This window comes from Elephas maximus, chromosome 11 (genome assembly GCF_024166365.1).
Source record: "Elephas maximus indicus isolate mEleMax1 chromosome 11, mEleMax1 primary haplotype, whole genome shotgun sequence".
Lineage (NCBI taxonomy): Eukaryota > Metazoa > Chordata > Mammalia > Proboscidea > Elephantidae > Elephas > Elephas maximus.
Genome location: NC_064829.1, coordinates 104759345 through 104781246, shown reverse-complemented (window position 1 = coordinate 104781246; position 21902 = coordinate 104759345). Strand labels below are relative to the sequence as shown.

The following is a 21902-nucleotide window of genomic DNA, read 5'->3' as shown; positions in this document are numbered from 1 at the left end:
TAGATCCACTGTTGCCCCCATCTCTGTCTTAACTCATTGCTGTCGATTCCAACTCATAGTGACCCTACAGGACAGAGTAGAACTACCCCAGAGGGTTTCCAAGGAGTGGCTGGTGGATTCAAACTGCCAACCTTTTGGTTAGCAGCCGTAACTTTTAACCGCTGCACCACCAGGGCTCCATCTGTGTCTTAGAGGGATAATATTTATAGTGCCAGGAGCAGGTCAGTCTGGGTGGCTGGAAGCAGATGACGACACAGTCTGAGGCGGGGCGGGGGAGTGGTGCTGTGCGCCGAGGGGCGGCTCCCATGGAGACCTCAAGTCCAGCCCGTGTCCCTCTCCCCAGACCCTGCCCTGAGATCCGAGGAATGCCAAGGGGTTGGCAAGCTGGTCTGCCTCGAGCTCTTGCAGTTAGCCCTCCTTGCCAGCCTCAGGGTGGAATACATGTGTGTGCGGGGTGCAGGGGAGCATAAAAGGCAGGCAGTGAGGAGGAGAATCAGCCCTGCTGGAAGATGGTTCAGACCTGGCCTTCACCACCCAGCCTCCATCCTGTGCCCTCGGGCAAGTCACCGGCCCTCTCAGTTTCCTCATAGCTATCCAGGGAGAGTGAGAATAGTCCGCCCTCCCTGGGAGGCAGTGAGATTAATGAGGTGATACTAGAAAGCACAAGCAGAGGGCCCAGTGTGGAGGTGCTGATACTGATGTGAGGGGCGCGGGATTGGACGCACTGGGGTTGGGTCCACTTGCTCACCGCACGTTACATAGCCCTCCTGTGAGAGCCTCAGTCTCCTCATCTGGAAGATGGGATAGTAACTTGGCAGCTAGCCAAAAGTCAGTGGTTTGAGTCCAACTAGAAGTGCCTTGGCAGAAAGGCCTGGTGATCTACTTCCGAAAGACCAGCCAATGAAAACCTATGGAGCGTGGTTCTGCCCTGACACATGGGGTCAACCGTGAGTTGAAGTCGACTCAATGGAAACTTTTTTCTAACACGACCTGTGGCAAAGGGTTCCCATGTGTTATACAGGTGTTAACTCATTGTATTAAAGCCATTGCCATCAAGTTGATTCCGACTCACAGCAACCCCATAGGACAGAGTAGAACTGCCCTATAGGGTTTCCAAGGCTGTATGTAGTCTTTGTGGGAACAGACTGCCCCGTCTTTTTCCAGCAGAGTGGCTGATGGGTTTGAACCTTCAACCTTTTGGTGCGTGGCTGAGCGCTTTAACCACTGCGCCACCAGGGCTCCTTCTCGTTCGCTTAGAGGGTATTTGATGTGCCTAGGTCTGCACGTAGTAAAGCTCTGGGTTGGTCCTCATCTTACTGAATGAGTTAAGGCCACTAACACTTCCTGAGCTCTGGCTCTGTGCCAGGCACCATGCTAAGTATCCTTTTAACGGCGCCGCTCTGAGGTCAGCGCTGTAATTACCTGCGTTTTCCAGTGGGGCACTGAGCCTCAGGTGGTGAAGCCTGAGATCACCACAGTGCTTAGGCACTGTAGGAGGATTCGCATCCAAGTCATCTGACGCCAGTGTTTTGTTCTGAACCACTGAGTAACCCTGTCTGCCCTCAGTACCCAGTAGATGGCAAGAGAATTGAAGGGGCGATGTGTCATGAGGGGTCTCAATGTTTCCTTCTCCCGGTCAGCCTTCTGGCCCACCTGCCTGTCTGTTTCTTGCAGAGCGTCCAGCAGAATGGCTCCATCTACATTCACGTCTACTTTACCAAGAGTGGCTTCCACCCAGACCCCCGGCAGAAGGCCTTGTACCGTCGGCTCGCCACAGTCCACATGTCCCGGAGTAAGTCCCTCCCTCACGGCCCAGATTCACTGCCCAAGTGCTCAGTGTCCTGGGAGCCCACGTGCAGGCTGGTGTGGTCGGCAGCGAGTCCAAGGCTCAGAGGGGAAGGGGTTGGTGGGACGGGCTCAACCCCACTACCCTTTATGAGTCTGACTGTGGACACCCGGCAGGTGGACACACAGAGGAAGGGCTTGGAGACGGTGGAGGAATCAGCTTAGAAAGAGCAGGGGGAGAAAGAGGCTTTTGAAGGAGAGGAGACTGTTCTTAAAAGCGGGAAGACTGGAGTTGGCTGGTGCACAGTACAGGGCCTGAGAGAAGTAAACCAACCAAACCCACTGCCATCAAGTGGATTCCAATTCATAGCAACCCTATAGGACAGAGTAGAGCTGCCCCATAGGGTTTCCAAGGCTGTAATGTTCCCGGAAGCAGACTGCCACATCTTTCTCCTGTGGAGTGGCTGGTGGGTGCTAACTGCTGACCTTTTTTTTTTTTTTGGTTAGCAGCCAAGCTCATTTAACCAGGGCTCCTTCTGAGAGAAGCAGATGCTCAAAAATAATTTGTGAATGAAAGAAGGACTGATTGAATGAACAGAGGGAGCTGGGAGGACCTTCAGCCTGGGGGGTGAGCTCTATAATTGCATTGGTGTCAGCTCAACCTGTGTGAACCTTCACCGCCTAAACACCTGCCCTTGGAGATGGGGGTTGATGTTTGTGCGAGTGTTTCATTGAACACTGGTGCTCCCAGGTGGCCCGTTTGATGGTCTTGAGTGGCTGTGCTGTGAGCCCTTTGTCCCTTCCTTGACCAAGACAAGGCTGTGAGGGCTGCACAACGAGAAATGGCCTTCACTTGCAAGGCTGCTCTCTGTACTCATTCTGGCTAGCCTCTGGGTGGCGCTGGGCGTTCAGTGCGAGGATCGCGATTGGGCAACCCACCCCTGGGACCCACCAGTGGCCCGAGAAGCCCTGGGTTGGGACTTGCCATTTGCGACGTCGACACAGGCTCATATCGAAACTGAGATTTTCTCTGCCCTAGGCACATTTTTTTAATATTTTATGACACGTATACAGTTTAAAATTCAAAAATTCAACAAGACAGAAAAACCGAACTGTTTCCTGTCCAGCCCTTCCCACCCCAGTTTCCGCTCCCCAGAAGCAACCACTTTCCAACTCTTCCAGCTGTTTCTTCTGCTGCCTTGTCTACACAGCTCTGATTCACAAGTTGATGCTGCAGTGTCTTGTTTTTTTTTCAGTTTCAGACTGTCTTAGTGACGTAGTGCTGCCGTAACAGAAGTACCACAAGCGGGTGGCTTTAAAGAACAGATCTTTTCCCGTAGCTCTCGAGGCTAAGCATCCGAATCAGGGTCTCCTTCTACGAGCATCTCTCGTGGTTTTGGGGTCTGCCAGCGATCCTTGGCTCGAAGACAATCCTCACATGTCATCTGTCTTCCCGTGTGTGTCTTTGTCTGTGTCATTGTGTGTCTATTCTGATCTTTTTATAACTGAGTGAGAAGGTGTGAGATCCACTGTACACTGGTAGGATCTCAACTGATTGATTACATTGTATTAGATTGTATTATGGAAAGTGATTACATTAGACATAAGCTAATTACATTACAGAGTCCCTAGGTAGTACAAATGGTTAACACCCTTGGCTGCTAACCAAAAGATTAGAGGTTTGAGTTCACCCAGAGGTGCCTTGGAAGGAAGCCCTGGCGATCTGCTTCTGAAAAATCAGCCATTGAGAACCCTGTGGAGCACAGTTTACTCTGACACATGTGAGGTTTCCATGAGTTGGAATCGACTTGATGGCAAGTGGTTTTTTGTTTTATTTAACTACTCCACAACACCAACTAAACTAGTGTTTGGCCAAACCATTAGGAACCATAACCTAGCCCAGTTTAGATATAAAACTAACTGTCACAAAGGCATTACCTATTGCCTTCTACTCAGGAGGAAATCCCTCCCAATACAAGAATATACCACAGGTGGGTACCTTTAAAGAACAGATCAAACAGTGTATAGCATTGGGCAAATCTGCTGCAAAAGATCTCTTTATTAAAAAGCAAAAATGTCACTTTGAGGACTAAGGTGGGCCTGACCCAAGCCGTGATATTTTCAGTCACCTCATATGCATGCGAAAGCTGAACAGTGAGTAAGAAGACCGAAGAAGAATTGAGGCCTTCGAATTGAGGTGTTGGCAAAGAATATTGAATATACCATGGACTTCCAGAAGAATGAACAAATCTGTCTTGGAAGAAGTGCAGCCAGAATGTTCCTTAGAAGCCCCTCAACAAGATGGATTGGCGCAGTGGCTGCAACAACGGGCTGAAACGTAGCAAAGATTGTGAGGATGGTGCAGGATGGGGCAGCATTTTGTTCCGTTGTACATGGGGTCACTGTGAGTCAGAACTGGCCCAACGGCATCTAACAACAATTTTTTGTAAGGCAGATCTGCTTGCAGTGAAACCTCAGTTTTTGTTTATCTGGAATGTCTTTATTTCGCCTTTTTGAAGATAATTTTGCTGGATATAGAACTCTTGTTAACAGGTCTCCCCTGACCCTGAGCGCTTAGAATGTTGTCCCCCTAACAACAGCAAACAACAGGAATATAATTTTTATTAGATTAACAATCAGCGAATATAGTTCTTTTTCCTTTCATGTTCAGCTTCCTGTTTTCCAGGGTTTGATAATTGTCTGCTTTTTGCTGGCTTGGATTTTAGTGTCTTTTCCTTGAGACCAGTGTCTACTCATCAGCACTCGGGAATCTCTCCCAGTACCTGAGTTTCAGCAGATTGGAAGAACGGCTCCTTCAGAGAGCCCCCTGCTCCGCTAGCACAAATTTTGTGTACTCCGCCTAGCCTTTTTGTTTCAAACTATTCCAGTCATGCTCTGTGGAATTGGCTAAAATCCATCTGATTGTCTCTGTGGCACAGGGACAGACAGAAGCATTCTATTCGTGTGAATTAGGCCTTCCCTACTGCTTTTGAGATCGGGAAGTATGAGTCTTCCTACTTTCTTCTTCAAGATTGCTTTAGCTCTTTATGGGCCCTTGCCCTTCCATATAAATCTGAAGATTGGCTTTTCAATTTCTATTAAAAAAGGCTGTTAAAATTGTTTTTTTTTTAACAATAGATTTTTGTTGTTGCTGAGAATATACACAGCAAGAACATACACCAATTCAACAGTTTTTGCATGTGCAATTCAGTGACATTGATTGCATTCTTTGAGTTGTGCAGCCATTCTCACCCTCCTTCGCTGAGTTGTTCCTCCCCCATTAACATGAACTCACTGCCTCCTAAGTTTCCTATCTAGTCTTTCCAGCTCTGTTGTCAGTTCGATCCTATATAGGTAGATCTTAAAAGAGCATAACGCCCAAGGCAACATTCTTTACTAGTTAAGCTGAGCTTTTGTGTGGTTTTATAAAGACTTCAGGGGATATTTTTGGTTTAAAGTTTAAAGAGTATCTCAGGGCATTAGTTTCGGGGATTCATCCAGCCTCTGTGGCTCTAGAAAGTCTGGGTTCTGTGAGAATTTGAAATTCTGTTCTTTGTTTTCCCCATTTTGAACAGGATTCTTCTATAGAATCTGTGGGCAAAGTGTTCAGTAGTGATAGCCAGGCACCATTCAGTTCTTCTGATCTCATGGCGAAGAGGCAGTTGTTTACGGAGGCAATTAAGGCTATTGGAATTTTGATGGAGATTGTATTGTGTTTATGGATTGCTTTGGGTCGTATTGACATATTAACTATATTAAGTTTTCCAGTCTGTGAACACAGAATGCCCTCCCATTTATTTAAATCTATAATTTCTCTTAGTACTGTTTTGTAATTTTCTGTGAACAAGTCTTTTTACCTTCTCGGTTAAATTTATTTAGGTACTTTATTCTTTTGGACGCTATTGTCAATGGTAATGTTTCCTTAATTTCCGTTTCTGCTTGCTCATTGCTGATGTACAGAGACCTGACTGATGGATGTGTGTTGGCCTTGAACCCTGCCACTTAACTGAATTTCTTTATCAGTCCTGGCAGCTTTCTTGTAGAATCTTTCGGGTTTTCTGTGTAAAAGATCATGTCAGCTGTAAAATGGGGTCGTTTTACTTCCTTTCTTACTTTTCGTATAAAAATATCCTGAAGAATGATAGCCTTTTTTGGTATCGTCTACACTGGATGAAACAAACAGCTGATGCGCCTTGGTTGGTCCCCAAAATTGAGTTTGAAAAGTCACCTAGTGTCTGCCAAGCACTGTCCTTAGTGAGTGTGTCTATGTAAACATGTTACACAGGGATGTTCTGCCTGGTTGACTTCTGGGTAATGAAATCTGCCAAGATTGTTCTGGGCAGGGGTGAGATGAGGGCATGTGATGCGCAGGGAGGGCCCCATGGATGTGTCCCTGCAGGTGAGGTTTGTCAGGGGCTTGGGTTGGATGGGCTGGATACCTCAGAGGTTGCCCTGAATGTGACCTGGCTGGGTAGCCTCCTTGCAGCATCCTGTGTACCCCTAATCCACGTCAGTACTGCGTGGCTGTGCGTGTGGTTTTTTTATTGTATGAGTCCGTTGATATGAAATATCCAGAATAGGCAAATCCGTGCTGCAGCTGTTGTTAGGTGCCGTCAAGTTGACCTCAACTCATAGGAACCCCATGTGACAGAGTAGAACCGTAATCTTTATGGGAGCAGGTGAATCATCAGGCCTTCTCCCTCGGAGCTGCTCGGTGAGTTTGAACCGCCAGCCTTTCAGTTAGCAGCCATGCGTTAAACTGTTTGTGCCACCAGGGTTGCTGAGGCAATTCCATGGAGACAGTAGATTAGTGGTTGCCTAGGGCTTGGGGGCTCAGGGTGGGCCATGACCACTGTCTGTGGTTTTGTTTAGGGCGAGTGTGATCGTGTCACTCTGTGAGAGGTTGTGCTCTAGGTAGATGGGGTGGGTGTTGGTGTGGTCTGCACAAATAGAGTCAGCACAAACAGAGTCAGCTATCCAGCCCTCCCTCCCCAGCCACAGAGCTGGAGCCCTCAGATGGGAACTCTGAAGGGCTCAGGTCCACCCGCTGACCCCAGGGCAAAGAACGAGCCTGTGGGACCAGAAGGGGCCCCTCCATCCCCAGTACTGTCCCCTCCAAAGGGCCGGGAATCGGTGCTCCAGAGCAGCACTGCCCCTGGAGAGGGAACACCAGCCCCAGAAGACATTTTAGATTTTGTAGTAGCCACACGAGAAAAAGTAAAAAGAAAAGGTGAAGTTAATTTGAATCCTATGTTTCATTGAGCTCAGTACATTATCATTTCAACACGCAGTCAATATGAAAAATTATTAATGGGATATTTTACGTTTCCTTTTTTTTGCACTTTATCTTTGAAATCCGGCGGGTGTTTTCTCTCCCGGCACCTGTTGGTTTGGACTAGCGGTGTTTCTGGTGCTCAGTAGCCACATGCAGCCGCCACGCTGGACGGCGCGGCTCTAGGGCTTTCACTCTGAGAAGGGCGCTCCTTCTTTCCTGCAGAAGCCTGGTCCTCCTCATATTACAATCCTGTCTGGATGCCTCCACATTGCAGAAAGTTGTCTGCCTGAGCCCCAGCCCGTCTCTCCCTCCCTCACTTGCTGCCCTCTTGGGGCCACGCCCAGCCCAGCTGTGCCTCCTTGCCTGGGCAGTCTCCCAGGTGGGGAACAGCCATGGAGCAGGTCCCCCTGGAAGTTACTTTCCAGGATGCCCACCCCTGGGTGTTCCCTGCTTCCCGTGGGCATGGGGCCAATGAGTTAATGATGGAAATGATGGGATGCCGTGCATGCTGATGTGAGAGCAGCAGGCCTGGGCTGAAGCCTTCCGAATCCTAGGAGCGATTCTGACAGTGAGCTTGTCCACAGAGTCCTGAAGCGCCTGAGCCCTGGTCCTTCGTGGTTGAGGTCTTGACCCTATGGTCTGTGTAAGAGTGACAGACAGGGACGCCCTGCCTGGTGGGGTTCTGTGTAGACACGAGCCACTTCCGAGAGGTTCTGTCAAGAAGAGGTGAGGATTTTTATCCCCATTCTCCAGAGGAGGAACTGAAACCCAGGAAAATGATGAACCTTACCCAACATCCCTCAGCACATAGGAGGGAGAGCCGATATCTGGCCCCTGAGCCCCCACTTCTGGCCACCTCCTTGCCCAGCTTACCATCTCTCCCTGGCCCTTGGGAGCAGGAAGAAGTCACAGGAGACGCAGGCCATGTTTTATCACAGCCTAAGAAAGTGCTAGAGTCCCTGGGTGGCACAAACGATTACACACTCAACTACTAGCCAAAAGGGTGGTGGTTCAAATCCACCCAGAGGTGCCTCGGAAAACAGGCCTGGTGATCTGCTTCTAACAGGTCATAGTCTTGAAACCCCTGTTGAGCAGTTCTACTCTGCATACAGGGAGTCGCTGTGAGTCAAAATCGACCTGAGGGCAACTAACAATAAAGAAGAAGGAAGTTCTAAAAAGTGTCCTGGCCAAGGGGGCGGGTGGGCAACATGTAAGCCTGTGAGCAAATATAGCCCCTTCCTCCTGGCAAGTCCTCGAAGGCTCAGGGCAGGTGGCAGGGAGCCGGTGGCTCCAAGGGGTTGACCCAGGCCTGGCCTTTGCAACAGGAAGTGTGGTTGACTCTTGGCTGGGGATTCACAATCCCAAAGTGCTTCTCACACTGGTGGCTCCGAATCTTCAAAACTGTCAGCCATCCACCATTTAAATTCACTTATTGTGCTAGTCGTCACTGAGTGCCCGCTGTGGGCGCTGCCTACGCTGGGCTGAGGCAGGCCCCGTGCTCTCTTCACTGGCACACAGTCTGGTTGAGGGGCCAACAGCAAACAAACCAATGGTCAGGTGCACTTTGGGTTGTGACACTTGCCGTGAGGAGAGTGGGTAGTTCCTTCAGTCCTGTGGTCGGGCAAGCCCCGTGGAGGAAGGGACCTTTAACCAGGGACTTGAAAGACAAGAAGGAGACAGCCATGAAGAGTGTGGGGGGAATGTTTCAGGGAGACTGAGCAGCGTATTTGAAGAGAGAGGATGAGCCGGGCGAGGGCGGGAGGTGGTGAGGGCTGGTGGGGCCCGCAGACATGGCAAGCATCGCGGGCATTCTGCTGGGGCAGCAGGGCCATCTGGGGTTCCGGAACATCGGAATGACATGGTCAGACACCTGGATTCCAGGAACCACTGGCTGGTGTGTAGAGAGGAGGTCCTGGGGCCAGCGGGGGGACTAGAGGCCAGTGAAGAGGCAACTGCAGGCATCCAGGAGGCGGCGCTGTCGCTGGCGTGGTGGAGCCTGGGGGTGGGGGGAGTGGTCAGATTTGGGAGTATCCACAGGCCAGGCCGATGGAAGGGATGTGGCAGATTCTGGAGCAGGAAGACACCGTTTCTGGCTGGGTGATTCGGCAGACGTCCACGTTGCTGCTGTTAAAAAAAAAATCGGGCCTCGACTCATGGTGACGTCACGCACCATGGACCAGAATGCTCCCCAGCTCTGCACCATCCCCATGATCGGTTGCAGATGAGACCATTGTGGTCCACACAGTTATCACTGGCTGATTTTCAGAAGTAGATCACTAGACCTTTCTCCTAGTTCACCTCAGTCTAGAAGTTCCACCGAAGCCTGTTTAGTATCATAGTAACACGCAAACCTCCACTGACAGACGGGTGGTGGGTGCCCTTGAGGTGCCTCGGCCGGGAATAGAACCCAGGTGTCCCACATGAAAGGCGATTATTCCACCACTGCCCCCAGAGTGTCACTGTAAAAACGGGGAAAAGTGGGCCTGCATCAGATTCCGAAAGGAAAGTCAGGCTCTGCAGTGCGTGTTATTGTCAGTGGGGTGTGGAGGAGTGGAAGCCGGGAGACCGGTGAGCAGCCGTTGGTGGGGAGGCCTGGCGCCTGGTTACTGCAGATGCCAGTGGGCCTCATGTCCACCCCTTTTCCCACCTTCCCTCACAGTGATCAACAAATACAAGCGCAGGCGGTTCCAGAAAACTAAGAACCTGTTAACGGGAGAGACAGAAGCTGACCCGGAAATGATCAAGGTAAACGCTAGCAGGGCTGTTGGATGTGGAGGGGCTGCCTGGCCTGGTAACAGCCCAGCTCCTGGACTCTTGGGGCACTTGTCTGAGCACCCCTACTGAGCCACTGTGGGGACTTGGTCTCTGAGACTTGGCTATCTTCTCTGGGACACCAAGTTAGGGATCCGAGCTGCCTCTCAGAGTGGAAAAGAATCTGGGCGAGATGACAGTACCAGTGTCTGTGCTCTGCCCTCTACACACACTCCTAACCCTCTCGCCAGCCCTGCGAGGTGGGTCCTGGCACCATTCCCATTTGCAGATGAGGACACCGAGGTGCAGGGAGGGGAAGTCACCTGCCCACAGTCTTATCAGCCAGGCAGGGGCAGGGCAGGGATTCCAGCCCAAGCAGTCAGCTGGGCTGGGACCACAGAGAGTGAGTGCTTGACAGATGTGGCTTTAGAGGGCAACAGGCTGAGGGAGCCAGGAGTGGTAGCCCGTGTGGGCGCCAGGAGCCTACCTCTCTGAGAGGGTGCCATCCCAGTATGAAGAGGCTGCCTGGGGGTCGAGCCTGAGCCGGAATATTCCCTTCCTTGTGGCTGTCATGTGCATCCCAACCCACCACCCAGGCCCTGCCTCTACCTCCGGAGGCCTTGGTTTTCTCCTCTGTACGGTGGGGAGGATCCTCAGATGGCTGGGAGCATCCAGGGAGATGGCGTCTAGAAAGGACTTGGTGTGGGGCTGGCTCGGGGCCGCAGATGTTAGCTGTGGTGGCTGCTCTTTGCTGTCATGATCGTCACAGGGGCCCTCAGAAGAAAGGCGTCTTGCCTGCTCTGAGGCTTCCGCCTGTCTCCCTGCAGAGGGCCGAGGACTATGGGCCTGTGGAGGTCATCTCCCACTGGCACCCCAACATCACCATCAACATCGTGGATGACCACACACCATGGGTCAAGGGCAGCGTGCCCCCTCCCCTGGACCAGTGTAAGCCCCTCAGCCCCCCAGCAGTTTGTAGGGAGCTGCTCTGGGCCCATAAGCCCCTGGCCCCCCTTGGCTCCTGACCAGACTGTTTACCTGTCTTCCGGCCCAGCACCCCTGAGATATCTCCTACCCTGCTCACCACCCCGCTTTGCTTCCTTCCTAGATACACCCTTCCTCTGTCCTCTCCCTCACCCTCCTGTGACCCAGGATACACCACCCACAGGCCAAAACCCGTCTGCAGACAGATCTCATTCAGCCCACAAGCCACTTTCCAAAAACATGTATCAGTTGCCAACTTTTGAAATTGGGACAACATCCTTAAAAATCCAGGTTTTGGGCTGCTTTTATAAAACCTGGATATGTGGAACCCCAGGCCTCCTTCCCTCTGGGCAGCCATGGGCTGGGTCTGAGCCTCAGCTGCCCCTGTAGTTGAGGCCTGCCCGGCCCTTTGCCCCCCAGCCCCCTCTGCTGAGGTCAAAGGAACCTTCAGCTCCTCACATGCTCCCCGTCCCCCAGGCTCTGTCAGAAGTGCCCTTTGGGTCCCTGTAGACGTCTGAGTTTGCCACTCTGGTCTCCAGAGGCCACAGGAAGTGTCCCCAGCGTTGCAGGCACCATGGCCTCTGGCCCGGGCTGAGCGTCCCCATCCCTCTGCCCGCAGACGTGAAGTTTGACGCGGTGAGTGGCGACTACTACCCCATCATCTACTTCAACGACTACTGGAACCTGCAGAAGGACTACTACCCCATCAACGAGAGCCTGGCCAGCCTGCCGCTCCGTGTCTCCTTCTGCCCACTCTCGCTGTGGCGCTGGCAGCTCTATGCTGCCCAGAGCACCAAGTCGCCCTGGAACTTCCTGGGTGATGAGCTGTATGAGCAGTCGGACGAGGAGCAGGATTCTGTGAAGGTGCGTTCTGCCCAGGCGGGGCCAGGCCCGGGGCTTCCCAATACTTTGCTGGGCCGAGGGGGGAAGGGGAAGTGGGCCTCCTGAGAGGTGCTCCCTGGCCTGTGGTTTCACAATCCCCCAGGGCCCCCTGGTGGGCAGGAAGTGGGTGCTGGGCCCTCTGCCTCAGGGTCCCCTCTCCGAGGCCTTTGTCCCCCATCTGTTTGCTGGACCAGACCCTCGGGGCAATGCTCCCTGCTTCTGCCCAGGCCTGCCCCTGTGACTGTGGGCTCAGATGTGCTGCCTCTGCCTCTGCCTGCTCTCGAAGTCCGTCTTGAAATAGCGCCTGGCGTCTCTATCTTTCTCTTCACTCGTGTCTAGCGTTGAGACGCAGCCTCACCTGCTGGGGGTTGTCGGTGCTGGGTTTCTATTCCTTACTCCACCCTGACTGTCCTTTCATCTCTGTTTCCCTGTCTCTCTCCCAGTCTCAGCCTCCTTCCACGTTGCCATCTCTCCCTTTCCCTGTCGCCCTGTCTTCTCTGCCCCCTTCTCTCTGTCTTGCCATAGCTCTCTCTGTTCCCACCTATCCATCTCTGACCTGCTCTCTGGCTAGTGCGCTTTCAGTCTTCTTCTCTGGGCAGCCTGAGGGGACAGGTCTGGGGAGATGTCCACAGGTCCTTCCAGGGCCCAGGGGACAAGAGAGGGTCCTGGAGCAAGAGAGGGCAGTGCTCACAGGGACTCTCCTTTGCCCCTGCCTGCCCAGGTGGCCCTCCTGGAGACCAACCCCTACCTGCTGGCGCTCACCATCATTGTGTCCATTGTCCACAGTGTCTTTGAGTTCCTGGCCTTCAAGAATGGTAGGGCTGGGGTCCTGGGGCCTGCAAGAGGCCATGGTGGGCAGGGAAGGGGCTGGGGTGGGGCATGCATGCTTGGGGGGATAGGGCCTGCCCCTTTCCTTCTCCACCTCCCCATGTCCTCCCTCTGCCTGGGGTCTCTCAGCCCCACCCTCTGGAGGCCTTGGGGCTTGGGGAGGGGCAGTGGCCCCAAAACCCCCAACCCAGAAACTCCCTCCCACTGGGCGAGGCGCTGAGGGAGGGGCAGACGGTGTCTCCAGGAAGCAGGGCTGGGGAACTCCGAGCTGGGAGCAGGGAAGCCCCGAGCAGCTCCTGCCACCCTTCCCGGCAGGCTGCCTGTTGGAATGGCCCTCAGGGTACAGAGTAGGAAGCCCTGGCCCCATAAGGCCCCTGAGTCTGAAAGGCTAGCCAAGCTGGTGGCCTGTGTTTGTGGAGGACTCTTCGTAGGCCAGGCACTGCTCTGAGTACCTCACCAGGTAGCTCCTTGATCTCACAGGCCATAAGGAAGCCTGTTGCTACCCACGGTTACAGGTGAGGGTGCAGAGGCCCAGGGAGTTAGGGGGCTTGCCCACAGTCACACAGGACCCAGGGGCCAGCTCCAGAGCCCCACTTACAGCCTCCTGGCCGTGTGGGCCTCACCTGCCCTCCCCAGCGGATCCCAGTCTGAGGGGGGAGGCCTGCTGCTCTGCAGCTTCTGGAAGTGGAAGGAGTCATGAGTGCATGGTTATCACTGTTGCTTTAATACTGCCGTTGTGGAGAAACCTTCTAGAAGAACGTAACATCACAGGTGAGCAGTCAGTGGTGTCCCACTGTTGATAGAGTCTGTTCCAAAAAATTAAAAACAAATCAAACCAGCTGCCATAGAGTCGAATCTGACTCGTGGCGACCCCATGTGTCTCAGAGTCGGACTGTGTGCCATAGGGTTTTCATAGTTATGACCTTTTGAAGGCAGATCGCCAGGCCTTTTTTCCAAGATGCTTCTGGGTAGACTCGAGCCACCAGCCTTTTGGTTAGCAGTCAAGCACTTAACTGTTTGTACCACCAGGGACTTGCAGGCAGGCTGTTAACCAGCATATTGAGAGCTCACTGGACATGCGCCACCCTCCTAACACTCCACTGACACTGAGCTGGGGTCGGCAAGGACCCCTTTATTCTAGATGAGAAGTGAAAGCACAGGGTGGTACAGCCACTTGCCCCAGATCACACAGCAAGGGGCTCGGGCCTGGTTTGATTGATTGATTGACTGATTGATTTTGCTTTAAGTGAAAGTTTATAGCTCGAGTTAGTTCCTCATACAGAGATTTATACACAGATCGTTATGTGACTCCATTCACTCTCCCTACAATGTGACAGCACACTCCTTTCCACCCTGGGTTTTCCGTGTCCATTCTGCCAGCTCCTGTCCCTTTCTACCTTCTCATCTCCCCTTTGGACAGGTGCAGCCTGTTTAGTCTTGTGTATCTGCTTGAGCTAAGAAGCGTACTCTTCACGAGTATCATTTTATGTCTCATAGTCCAGCATAATCTTTGTCTGAAGAGTTGGTTTCAGGAACGGTTTTAGTTCTGGGCTAACAGAGAGTCCAGGGGCTGGGCCATGTCTTCTTGGGTCTGGTTTTAACACACAGCGCTGTGCTGCCTCCCAGTCTGAGGCGGGGCTGGTGTCCACCATCCCCTCAAAGCCAACCCAGACCCGTTCTTCCCAGTCGAGATTGGCCAGGGTTCTGTAAGTGTCCCCCTCAAAGCTCCTCAGGGAGAAAATGGCCTGCTGGAGGCAGCTAGATGGGAAGGAGCCTTCTGAGCGTGCTGGCGCTCTGGAATGGGGCAGCTCAACCCCAGGCCTGTCCCGTGAGGCCGGGGCCCATCGTGGCCTCTGAGCTGGCCATGGTGGCAGAGGGTTGGCCTCGTGTGGTGCCACAAGAACTCATCCACATCCTGGTCAGAAAACGGGAGCTACAGTTACTGTCATCCCCATTCGGCCGATGGGGATATCAAAGCTCAGCAAGGGGCATTGCTGCCTGGGGATCCAGGAGTAGCCTCAGAAGGGGCTCCGGGTTGGAGGTCACAGTGCAGGGCCCTTGTCTCTGTCCCAAATGTGTCTCTGAGCCAGTTCCTTCATAATTTCGGGGTAGGGGCTGGAGGAGGTGGTCTTGAAGGGCATGTCCAGGATCCTCCCACCCCAGGCAGGCAGGATGGCATCACGGTGGACAGCCCCAGTCTGGTGTCATACAGAGGCAGCTTCCGCCCAATCCCACCGTGCTCAGGCTGTGCAGCCTCAGGGTTGTGGCTCCCTGTGACCCTCTCACTGGCACAGTGGGCACCAGTCCATGGCCAGATGCCCTTGTCCTACGAGGTCAGTCAGGCGATGGGTCAGGCCCTGCCTGTCCCGGGTGAACAAGAGACTCTGTGGGAGTGAGCAGTGGTGTGCACCCCACCCCATGGAAAATCTGAGGGGGATGTGGCTGCCTTGGGGGGCTGAGCGAGCCGCATGCGGGCCCTGAGGCCCCTCAGTCCCCACTTCACCCCTCCCACGCACAGACATCCAGTTCTGGAACAGCCGGCAATCCCTGGAGGGCCTGTCCGTGCGCTCGGTCTTCTTCGGCGTGTTCCAGTCCATAGTGGTCCTTCTCTACATCCTGGACAACGAAACCAACTTCGTGGTGCAGGTCAGCGTCTTCATCGGGGTCCTCATTGACCTCTGGAAGATCACCAAGGTCATGGATGTCCGGGTGAGCCAGCCACTGCGCCGTTCGAGGGACCGCATTGACGGGGGCAGGGGGGGAGTGCGGTTCCGGCCTGGCTGGGACCCTGGAGCCAGCCCTGGGGCTTTCCCGATGTCTGCCACACTCCCTGGACTGAGGGGGATTTTCGTATCAGGGGATTTTTTGGGTCACATGTGGGGCAGGGGAACTGGGAACAGTGGGGAGGGGCGGGGGTTGGGCCTATGTGGGGGGCCGGAGCTGGCGTGGGGGTCTGGAGCCGACATGGGGGGCTGGGCCAGCAGGGCAGCTGACCGGGCCCCTGTCCCTGTCCACAGCTGGACCGGGAGCACAAGCTGGTGGGAATCTTTCCCCGTCCGACCTTCAAGGACAAGTCCACGTATGTCGAGTCCTCGACCAAAGTGTATGATGACGTGAGTGTCCCCTGAAGTGAGCCTGGACCTGGGGTCTCCAGGGCCTGGCACTGGGTGCAGGCCAGGCCATCTGCCTGCGATCGAGGTGGGGTCGTGCCTGATGGCTGCATCACACCCTGATTCCACACCTGCCACATGTCCTCCTGGCCAAGTCCAGAGTTCCCAAGGCCACCTGGAAATTCCCCTTGGGCGGGCCCGCCAGGCCAGGTGTGGGCGGGTGAGGCAGTGCCACGGAGCCAGGTCACAGCCCACTGCATGACCCCGCAGATGGCCTTCCGGTACCTGTCTTGGATCCTCTTCCCCCTCCTGGGCTGCTACGCCGTCTACAGTCTCCTGTACCTGGAGCACAAGGGCTGGTACTCCTGGTTGCTCAGCATGCTCTATGGCTTCCTGCTGACCTTCGGTGAGCGGGCCCCCGGCTGGCCGTGCTGAGACCCAGCAGTGACCTCATCGGCCCCTCCCAGGGCACCCGGTCCACGCAGGAAGACGGACCTGTCCCCTCAGTGACAACCCAAAGTGGGCTGGGCTGGGAAGCCCAGGGGGACACCTGACCCAGCGTGGGGGTCGGGGAGGGGGCTTCCTGGAGGAGATGAACAGTACATTTCAGTCCCCGTCCTCAGCATTTCATCCGGGGGGCACCCAGACAGCAAGCAGATGAGTGAGTCACAGAGTGGGGCAGTGCAGGGCAGGGCACAGTGAGGGGCACACGCAAAGGGGATCACAGTGCCAAGGAGGGAGCCTTGCAAAGGCCTGGCAACAGGGCAGAATACGTGCAAAGCCCCTGAGATAGGACAGGCCAGGGGCGTTTTGGAAATAGGGAGAGGCCGGTGTGGCTGATGCCGAGTGGGCAAGGAGAGGGGTGGGAGACGCGGGCAGTGAGGTCGGGGTCCGATGGCAAGCCCGCAGCTTCAGGCCTTGCGAGCTGCCCTCTGCTCACACGTCTCATCACCACCACTGCCACAGGCTTCATCACAATGACACCTCAGCTCTTCATCAACTACAAGCTCAAGTCCGTGGCCCACCTGCCCTGGCGCATGCTCACCTACAAGGCCCTCAACACCTTCATCGATGACCTGTTCGCCTTCGTCATCAAGATGCCCGTGATGTACCGGATCGGCTGCCTGCGGGACGGTGAGGCCCGGCCAGTAGCTAGGCAGGGGCCCCCGCCAGAGCGGGGTTTGGTCTGAGGGCACTCGGCTCAGTCTTTGAGGGACCTCGGTCAGCTCCCCACCTGCACCCCAGCCTGACTGTGGGCCAGGATGAGGGTGCCTTCTCCTCATGCAGCCTCCCCTTACCCCCACCCCCAGATGTGGTTTTCTTCATCTACCTCTACCAACGGTGGATCTACCGCGTCGACCCCACACGGGTGAATGAGTTTGGCATGAGTGGAGAGGACCCCACAGCAGCTGCCCCTGTGGCCGAGGCCCCGACAGCAGCAGGGGCCCTCACACCTCCACCTGCCACCACCACCACCACAACTGCCGCCACCACTGAAGAGGAGGCCGCCACGGCCCTGCCTAACAAGTCCACCCAGGGGGCCAGCTCTTCAGATGAGCCCCATGAAGCTCCTCCAAAGCCAGCAGAGGACAAGAAAAAGGATTAGCCACTCCGGGTCCTCATCTGCTCCGGTTCCTGGTGACCACCACTGGCCCTGCCTCCCCAGCCCCCATCGCTTCCCTCCTGTTGCCCCTTCCATGGACAGATCGGGCCGGGGCAGCAGGAGGCCTCCCTCGGGCCAGGGCCCAGCGTCTGGTGCGTGGGGCCGCAGCCGGCCAGGGCACGTTATATGTGGAGGCACCGTCTGTCCATCTGTTCCTCTGTGTTTCTCACCATCTCTCCCGCCAGCCCAGCACCATCGGGAATCATGGTGAAGCCGACGTGGGGCGGCCAAGGTGGGGGTGGGCCGGGCGGGGGGGCTGGGGCTCCCTGTGGGGGGTGCCCCTGGCCATCCATCATCTTGTCGCTCGTCCTGACTGCTCCCTCCTCCTAGACCGCCGCCCTTTAACACAGTCTGGATTTAATAAATTCGTATGGGTGTTTAACTTAAACTCAGCAACCCCTTTCTCCTCCTCATGCCTCCTTCCTTTCTCTGCCACCTCGGAGAGCTACGCGGCTGCAGTGCAGGATGCAGCAATGGCAGAATGAGGGCTCTCTGTCGAGAGCCATGCCCAGTGGACCAGACCCTTTTCCACCCTCCGAGCCGCCCGGCAGCCTCCAAGGGGAGTTGGTCACCCTCCCCGTTTCACAGATGGGGAAGCTGTTATGCCAAGGCTGCCTGCCCTGCAGGGCAGCTGGGACAGAAGCAGAGTCTGCAGCAGATGTCCTGAACACCCCCCATAGGTTCCGGTCAGGTCTTATGCAGCAGACGTGATCCTGGACACTGGGCCTCTGCCCGCGTGTGCACACTTCCCAGGGCAGGGAGGGGTGTCGGGGAGAATCCTCACAGGTTGCCCAGGGCAGTGCTGGCTCTAGTGCTCTGTAGAAGTTGGGGTATCATTAGTGTCCCTGCAGAACTGGTCAAGTTTTCAGTGTGTGTCATGGGGACTTTGCCAACATCCTGGGCAGTGGGATAGGTCTCCCACTTCTAGGTAAGCAGACTGAGGCCTCTGGGCTTCTTTGTGTTCCGAAGGTTGAGATTCCGCATTCCAAACTTACTTTTGCGGAGTGCTGATCTCATCTACACTGCAGGGAGAGGAGGCCCAGGCTGAGGCCACATTAGGCTCCCCAGGGCTTCCCTGTCACCACATCTCACAGAGCCACAGGGATCACAAGGTCCTCAGGAGCGGAACCCCACATCACAAACACAGGTTCCTCGGCCTCCCCTCCAAACGTCTGCTCGTTCCCTCCCCCGCTCTGCATCACTCTGGCTCCCAGAGCCCTGGGGAAGAGAGCCAGGCTTCTGCCATGTTCCTCTGCTGGCTCCCTGGAACTGAGGGGAGGTGGTGGAGGCCACAGACACAGTGTGTCCCCTGCCCTCCATGCAGAGCCCTGGGCAGCGGTAGGCAGAGCATTGAGGGACATGGACACCACCTCAGCTCGCTGGCCTTGTCATCCCTGGGTCGTCCTCCTCTGTCAGTCCCACTCCCTACATTTGGCAAGGCCTGTCAGCTGTAACCCCAAACTACGCAGGACCCTCCCCTTCACTTACCCTTCCGCCACCCATTCAGGCACCTCCTTTCCCTTCAGGGTCCCCCTCCCGGTCTCTTCCCTGCTTTCCTGCCCCAGTTCCTCTCCTACCTACCCTCCATCCAGTAGCCGTAGGGAACTGGGAAGCACAAACCTGCTCTACCCCCCTGGCCCTGCCCAGAACCTGCCATGGCTTCCCAGTGCTCTCAGGAGAAGAGCCAGGCTTCTAATGCTGTGAGGCCCTGAGGGGAGAAGCTTCTTAGCCCGAAAACCTCATCTTCTTTGCTTTGTTCTGATCTTACTTCCAGGCTCTAGACCATGCTGTTCCCTTTACCTGGAAGATACCCTCAGGCACACAACTCCTCTTTACCTGCCTCACCCCTGTGCATCCTCCAGGACACAGTCCCAATGTCCCCTCTTCCAGGAAGCCCTTCCTGATCCCCAGGCCGAGTCAGATACTCCCTGGGCTCCCTCATCCCAGCCCTGCCCATTCTGCCACATCACTGGGTATAGGTCCGTCTCCCCCACTGGATTGAGCCCGTAAGGGCACAACCAGGGCTGTCTTGGTCACTGCGTGTCCCCAGCACTGCCCGGCTCAGGGTTGGGTGTGGAGTGCATGTTTGAGCAACCCCGACGCTCACTCTCAGACACTTGGGCACATCCAGAAGCATGGCCTCGGTGGGGCCCACATTCGAACTCCCTGGTGGAGATGCGCAGTCAGTAGACAGGCGCCCCTGAGCCCCTCCCCTGGCACACCCTGTGATAGGGGCTTCTGTGGACACAGCAGGGACCAGGACAGCCCAGGCCTGCCCTCATGGGGCTCACAGCCCAGTAGAAATCCTGGGAGCGGTGGATTTCAGATATGTTCTTTTAGTTAGTCATTCAAGTTGTGAGGCTCAGCATTGCTCAGGCAGAGGGGAACCAGGTGGGGTTCTGATTGACTCTTCATCCTTCCTTATCTCAAGCCAAGCTCCAGTCCAGGTGTGTGTGTGGTTTGCTTTCTCCATTCAGTGTCCTTGTACTCCTCATCTCCATCAACTTCCCGGCCTGTCACTGCCCTCACCCTTCCCTCCTTTGTCCCACTCCAGACCCTGGGCCTCCTGGCTGTGCCCTGAATGTGCCAAGCATGTTCTCACCTCAGGGCCTTTGTACTGGCTGCTCCTTGGGCCTTGACCAGTCTCCCAGGTAGCCACCTGGGTCTGTTACCTTCAGATCTCAAATGTCACCCCACGCCCTCCCTGATCTTTCTAACACATTGTACCCCCTGCTCGATCCCCATATCCTGCTTTATTGTCCCGTAATACCACCCTCACCACCAGGTAGGTATCTGCTTATCTGTTTTCCACCTGTTTCCCGCACTTGGATTTCAGTTCCACTATGTCAGAGGCTTCAGTGTGTTGTGTTCCTTGCTGTGTCCCCAGCTTTTGGAATGGTGCCTGGCACTTACTAGGTGCGTAATAACTCTGTAAATTGGTAAATAACAACATGCAACCTGTGAGACACGTGTTGTTATTTATTTCCCATCTATACCAGATACCAGATAAGGGTCCTGGTGGCACAGTGGTTAAGTGCTTGGCTGCTAACGGAAAGGTTCGTGGTTTGAACCCATGGAAAAAAGATGTGGCAGCCTGTTTCCATAAAGATTTTTAAAAAAGCCCCAACCCGGTTGCCATCAAGTCGATTCCGACTCATAGTGACCCTATGTGACAGGGTAGAACTGCCCCATAGAGTTTCTAAGGAACAACTGATGGATTCAAACTGCTGACCTTTTGGTTACTAGCTGATGGCTGAACCACTGTGCCACCAGGGTTCACCATAAAGATTACGGCCTTGGAAACCCTATGAGGCAGTTCTTCTTTGACCTATAAGGTTGCTATAAGTCAGAATTAACTCAACAGCAATGGGTTTGGTTTTTGGTAACATAAAAAAACAGACCCAGAGAAATAATTTGTCCAAGGTCACATGAAGTAATTTGACACAAATATGTAGAACATAAAATGCTGGGCACATTTAAGAGCTATATGCAAGTGTCAGCTATTATTAATAATATTTAATCCTTAGAACCATCCTAGGAAGTATTAGTTTTAGACGCATTTTACAGATGAGGAAACAGGCTCAGAGTTGCAGTTACTTCCGTGAGATCACACAGCTGTTAAGTGGGAGACCAGGGATTTGAACTCAAGCAGTCTGATTCTGGACCCTCAAATACTCTGATTCAGGACTATAGCCTGCAGGCCAAATCCAGCCTGCCACTGGTTTTTGTACGGTTTTTACATTTTCCATGGTTAAAAAAAAAAAATCTAAAGGAGGATATTTCATGACACAGGAAATTTCTATGAAATTCAAATTTCAATATCCATAAATACTGTTTTATTGGCACAGTCACACTGTTAACGGCTGCTTTTGCACTATGGGAGAGTTGAGTAGTTCCAAGTTGCAGAGTTGGGAGTTCTGGCCAGCAAAGCCTGCAGCCTAAAATAGTTAATATCTGGCCCTTTACAGAAAAAGTTGGCTGATCCCTGCTCTGATAGCAATGGTTCTCAGACTGGAGCCTGTATCTGCATCTTCTGAAGGGCTGGGGGCCACATGGGAAGCGCTGCTGTACACTATTCTGTCTCCCATGAGCAGGTCTCAGGCTTGACTTGGTGAGTGCTGTACCCTGGTGCCCAGTGCAAGCTCCAGCACACAGCAGGTGCTCACTAGGCATATGTTGAATGAACCACTGAGTCTGGATGGGCCATGGGGAAAAGAGGTGGGATACCCAGATTTTACACAAGCAGACACAGGGAGTACGTCATACCCTGGCTGTAGGTTTGAGGGTCCCTGGCATCCAAGTGGGAACCTATAGTCACCCACAGCCATTCTCAGGGCGGGGAGGCTTCCAAACGTGATCTGGCCAAATGGCTGCCCCTCTTTGAGCCTCAGTGTCCTTTCTGCAAGAATCCTAGTGCAGGTGTGAGGCGTGAGGCTCCCCAAGTAAGCCCTTCCCTTGGGGTCCCTGGCTCACCTCTCCTGCCGGTACCTGGGGCTCCACTGTTACCATTCCCAGACTGAGTTACTGAGCCTTTGATGTGAAAGGACTCTGGGCTATCATAGGAAACGTGAAAGGAGTGTGAGGAGGAGCAAAACAGTAAATAAAACATCTAGCCATTCACTCA

General features: G+C 54.3%; 1 protein-coding gene across 1 annotated transcript in view; it reads left to right on the top strand.

Annotated features, from left to right (window-relative positions):
- CLPTM1 (CLPTM1 regulator of GABA type A receptor forward trafficking) overlaps positions 1-17311 on the top strand; it is a 36674-nt gene extending 19363 nt beyond the window's left edge. Inside the window, exons 5-14 of the mRNA XM_049900779.1 lie at positions 1675-1792; positions 9720-9805; positions 10639-10759; positions 11415-11659; positions 12399-12492; positions 15024-15214; positions 15523-15618; positions 15886-16021; positions 16582-16749; positions 16926-17311. Of these exons, the coding sequence (XP_049756736.1) occupies positions 1675-1792; positions 9720-9805; positions 10639-10759; positions 11415-11659; positions 12399-12492; positions 15024-15214; positions 15523-15618; positions 15886-16021; positions 16582-16749; positions 16926-17221 (1551 nt within the window). The 3' untranslated portion in view covers positions 17222-17311. The remainder of the gene's footprint in view (positions 1-1674; positions 1793-9719; positions 9806-10638; positions 10760-11414; positions 11660-12398; positions 12493-15023; positions 15215-15522; positions 15619-15885; positions 16022-16581; positions 16750-16925) is intronic.
- The last annotated feature ends 4591 nt before the right edge of the window (positions 17312-21902 follow it).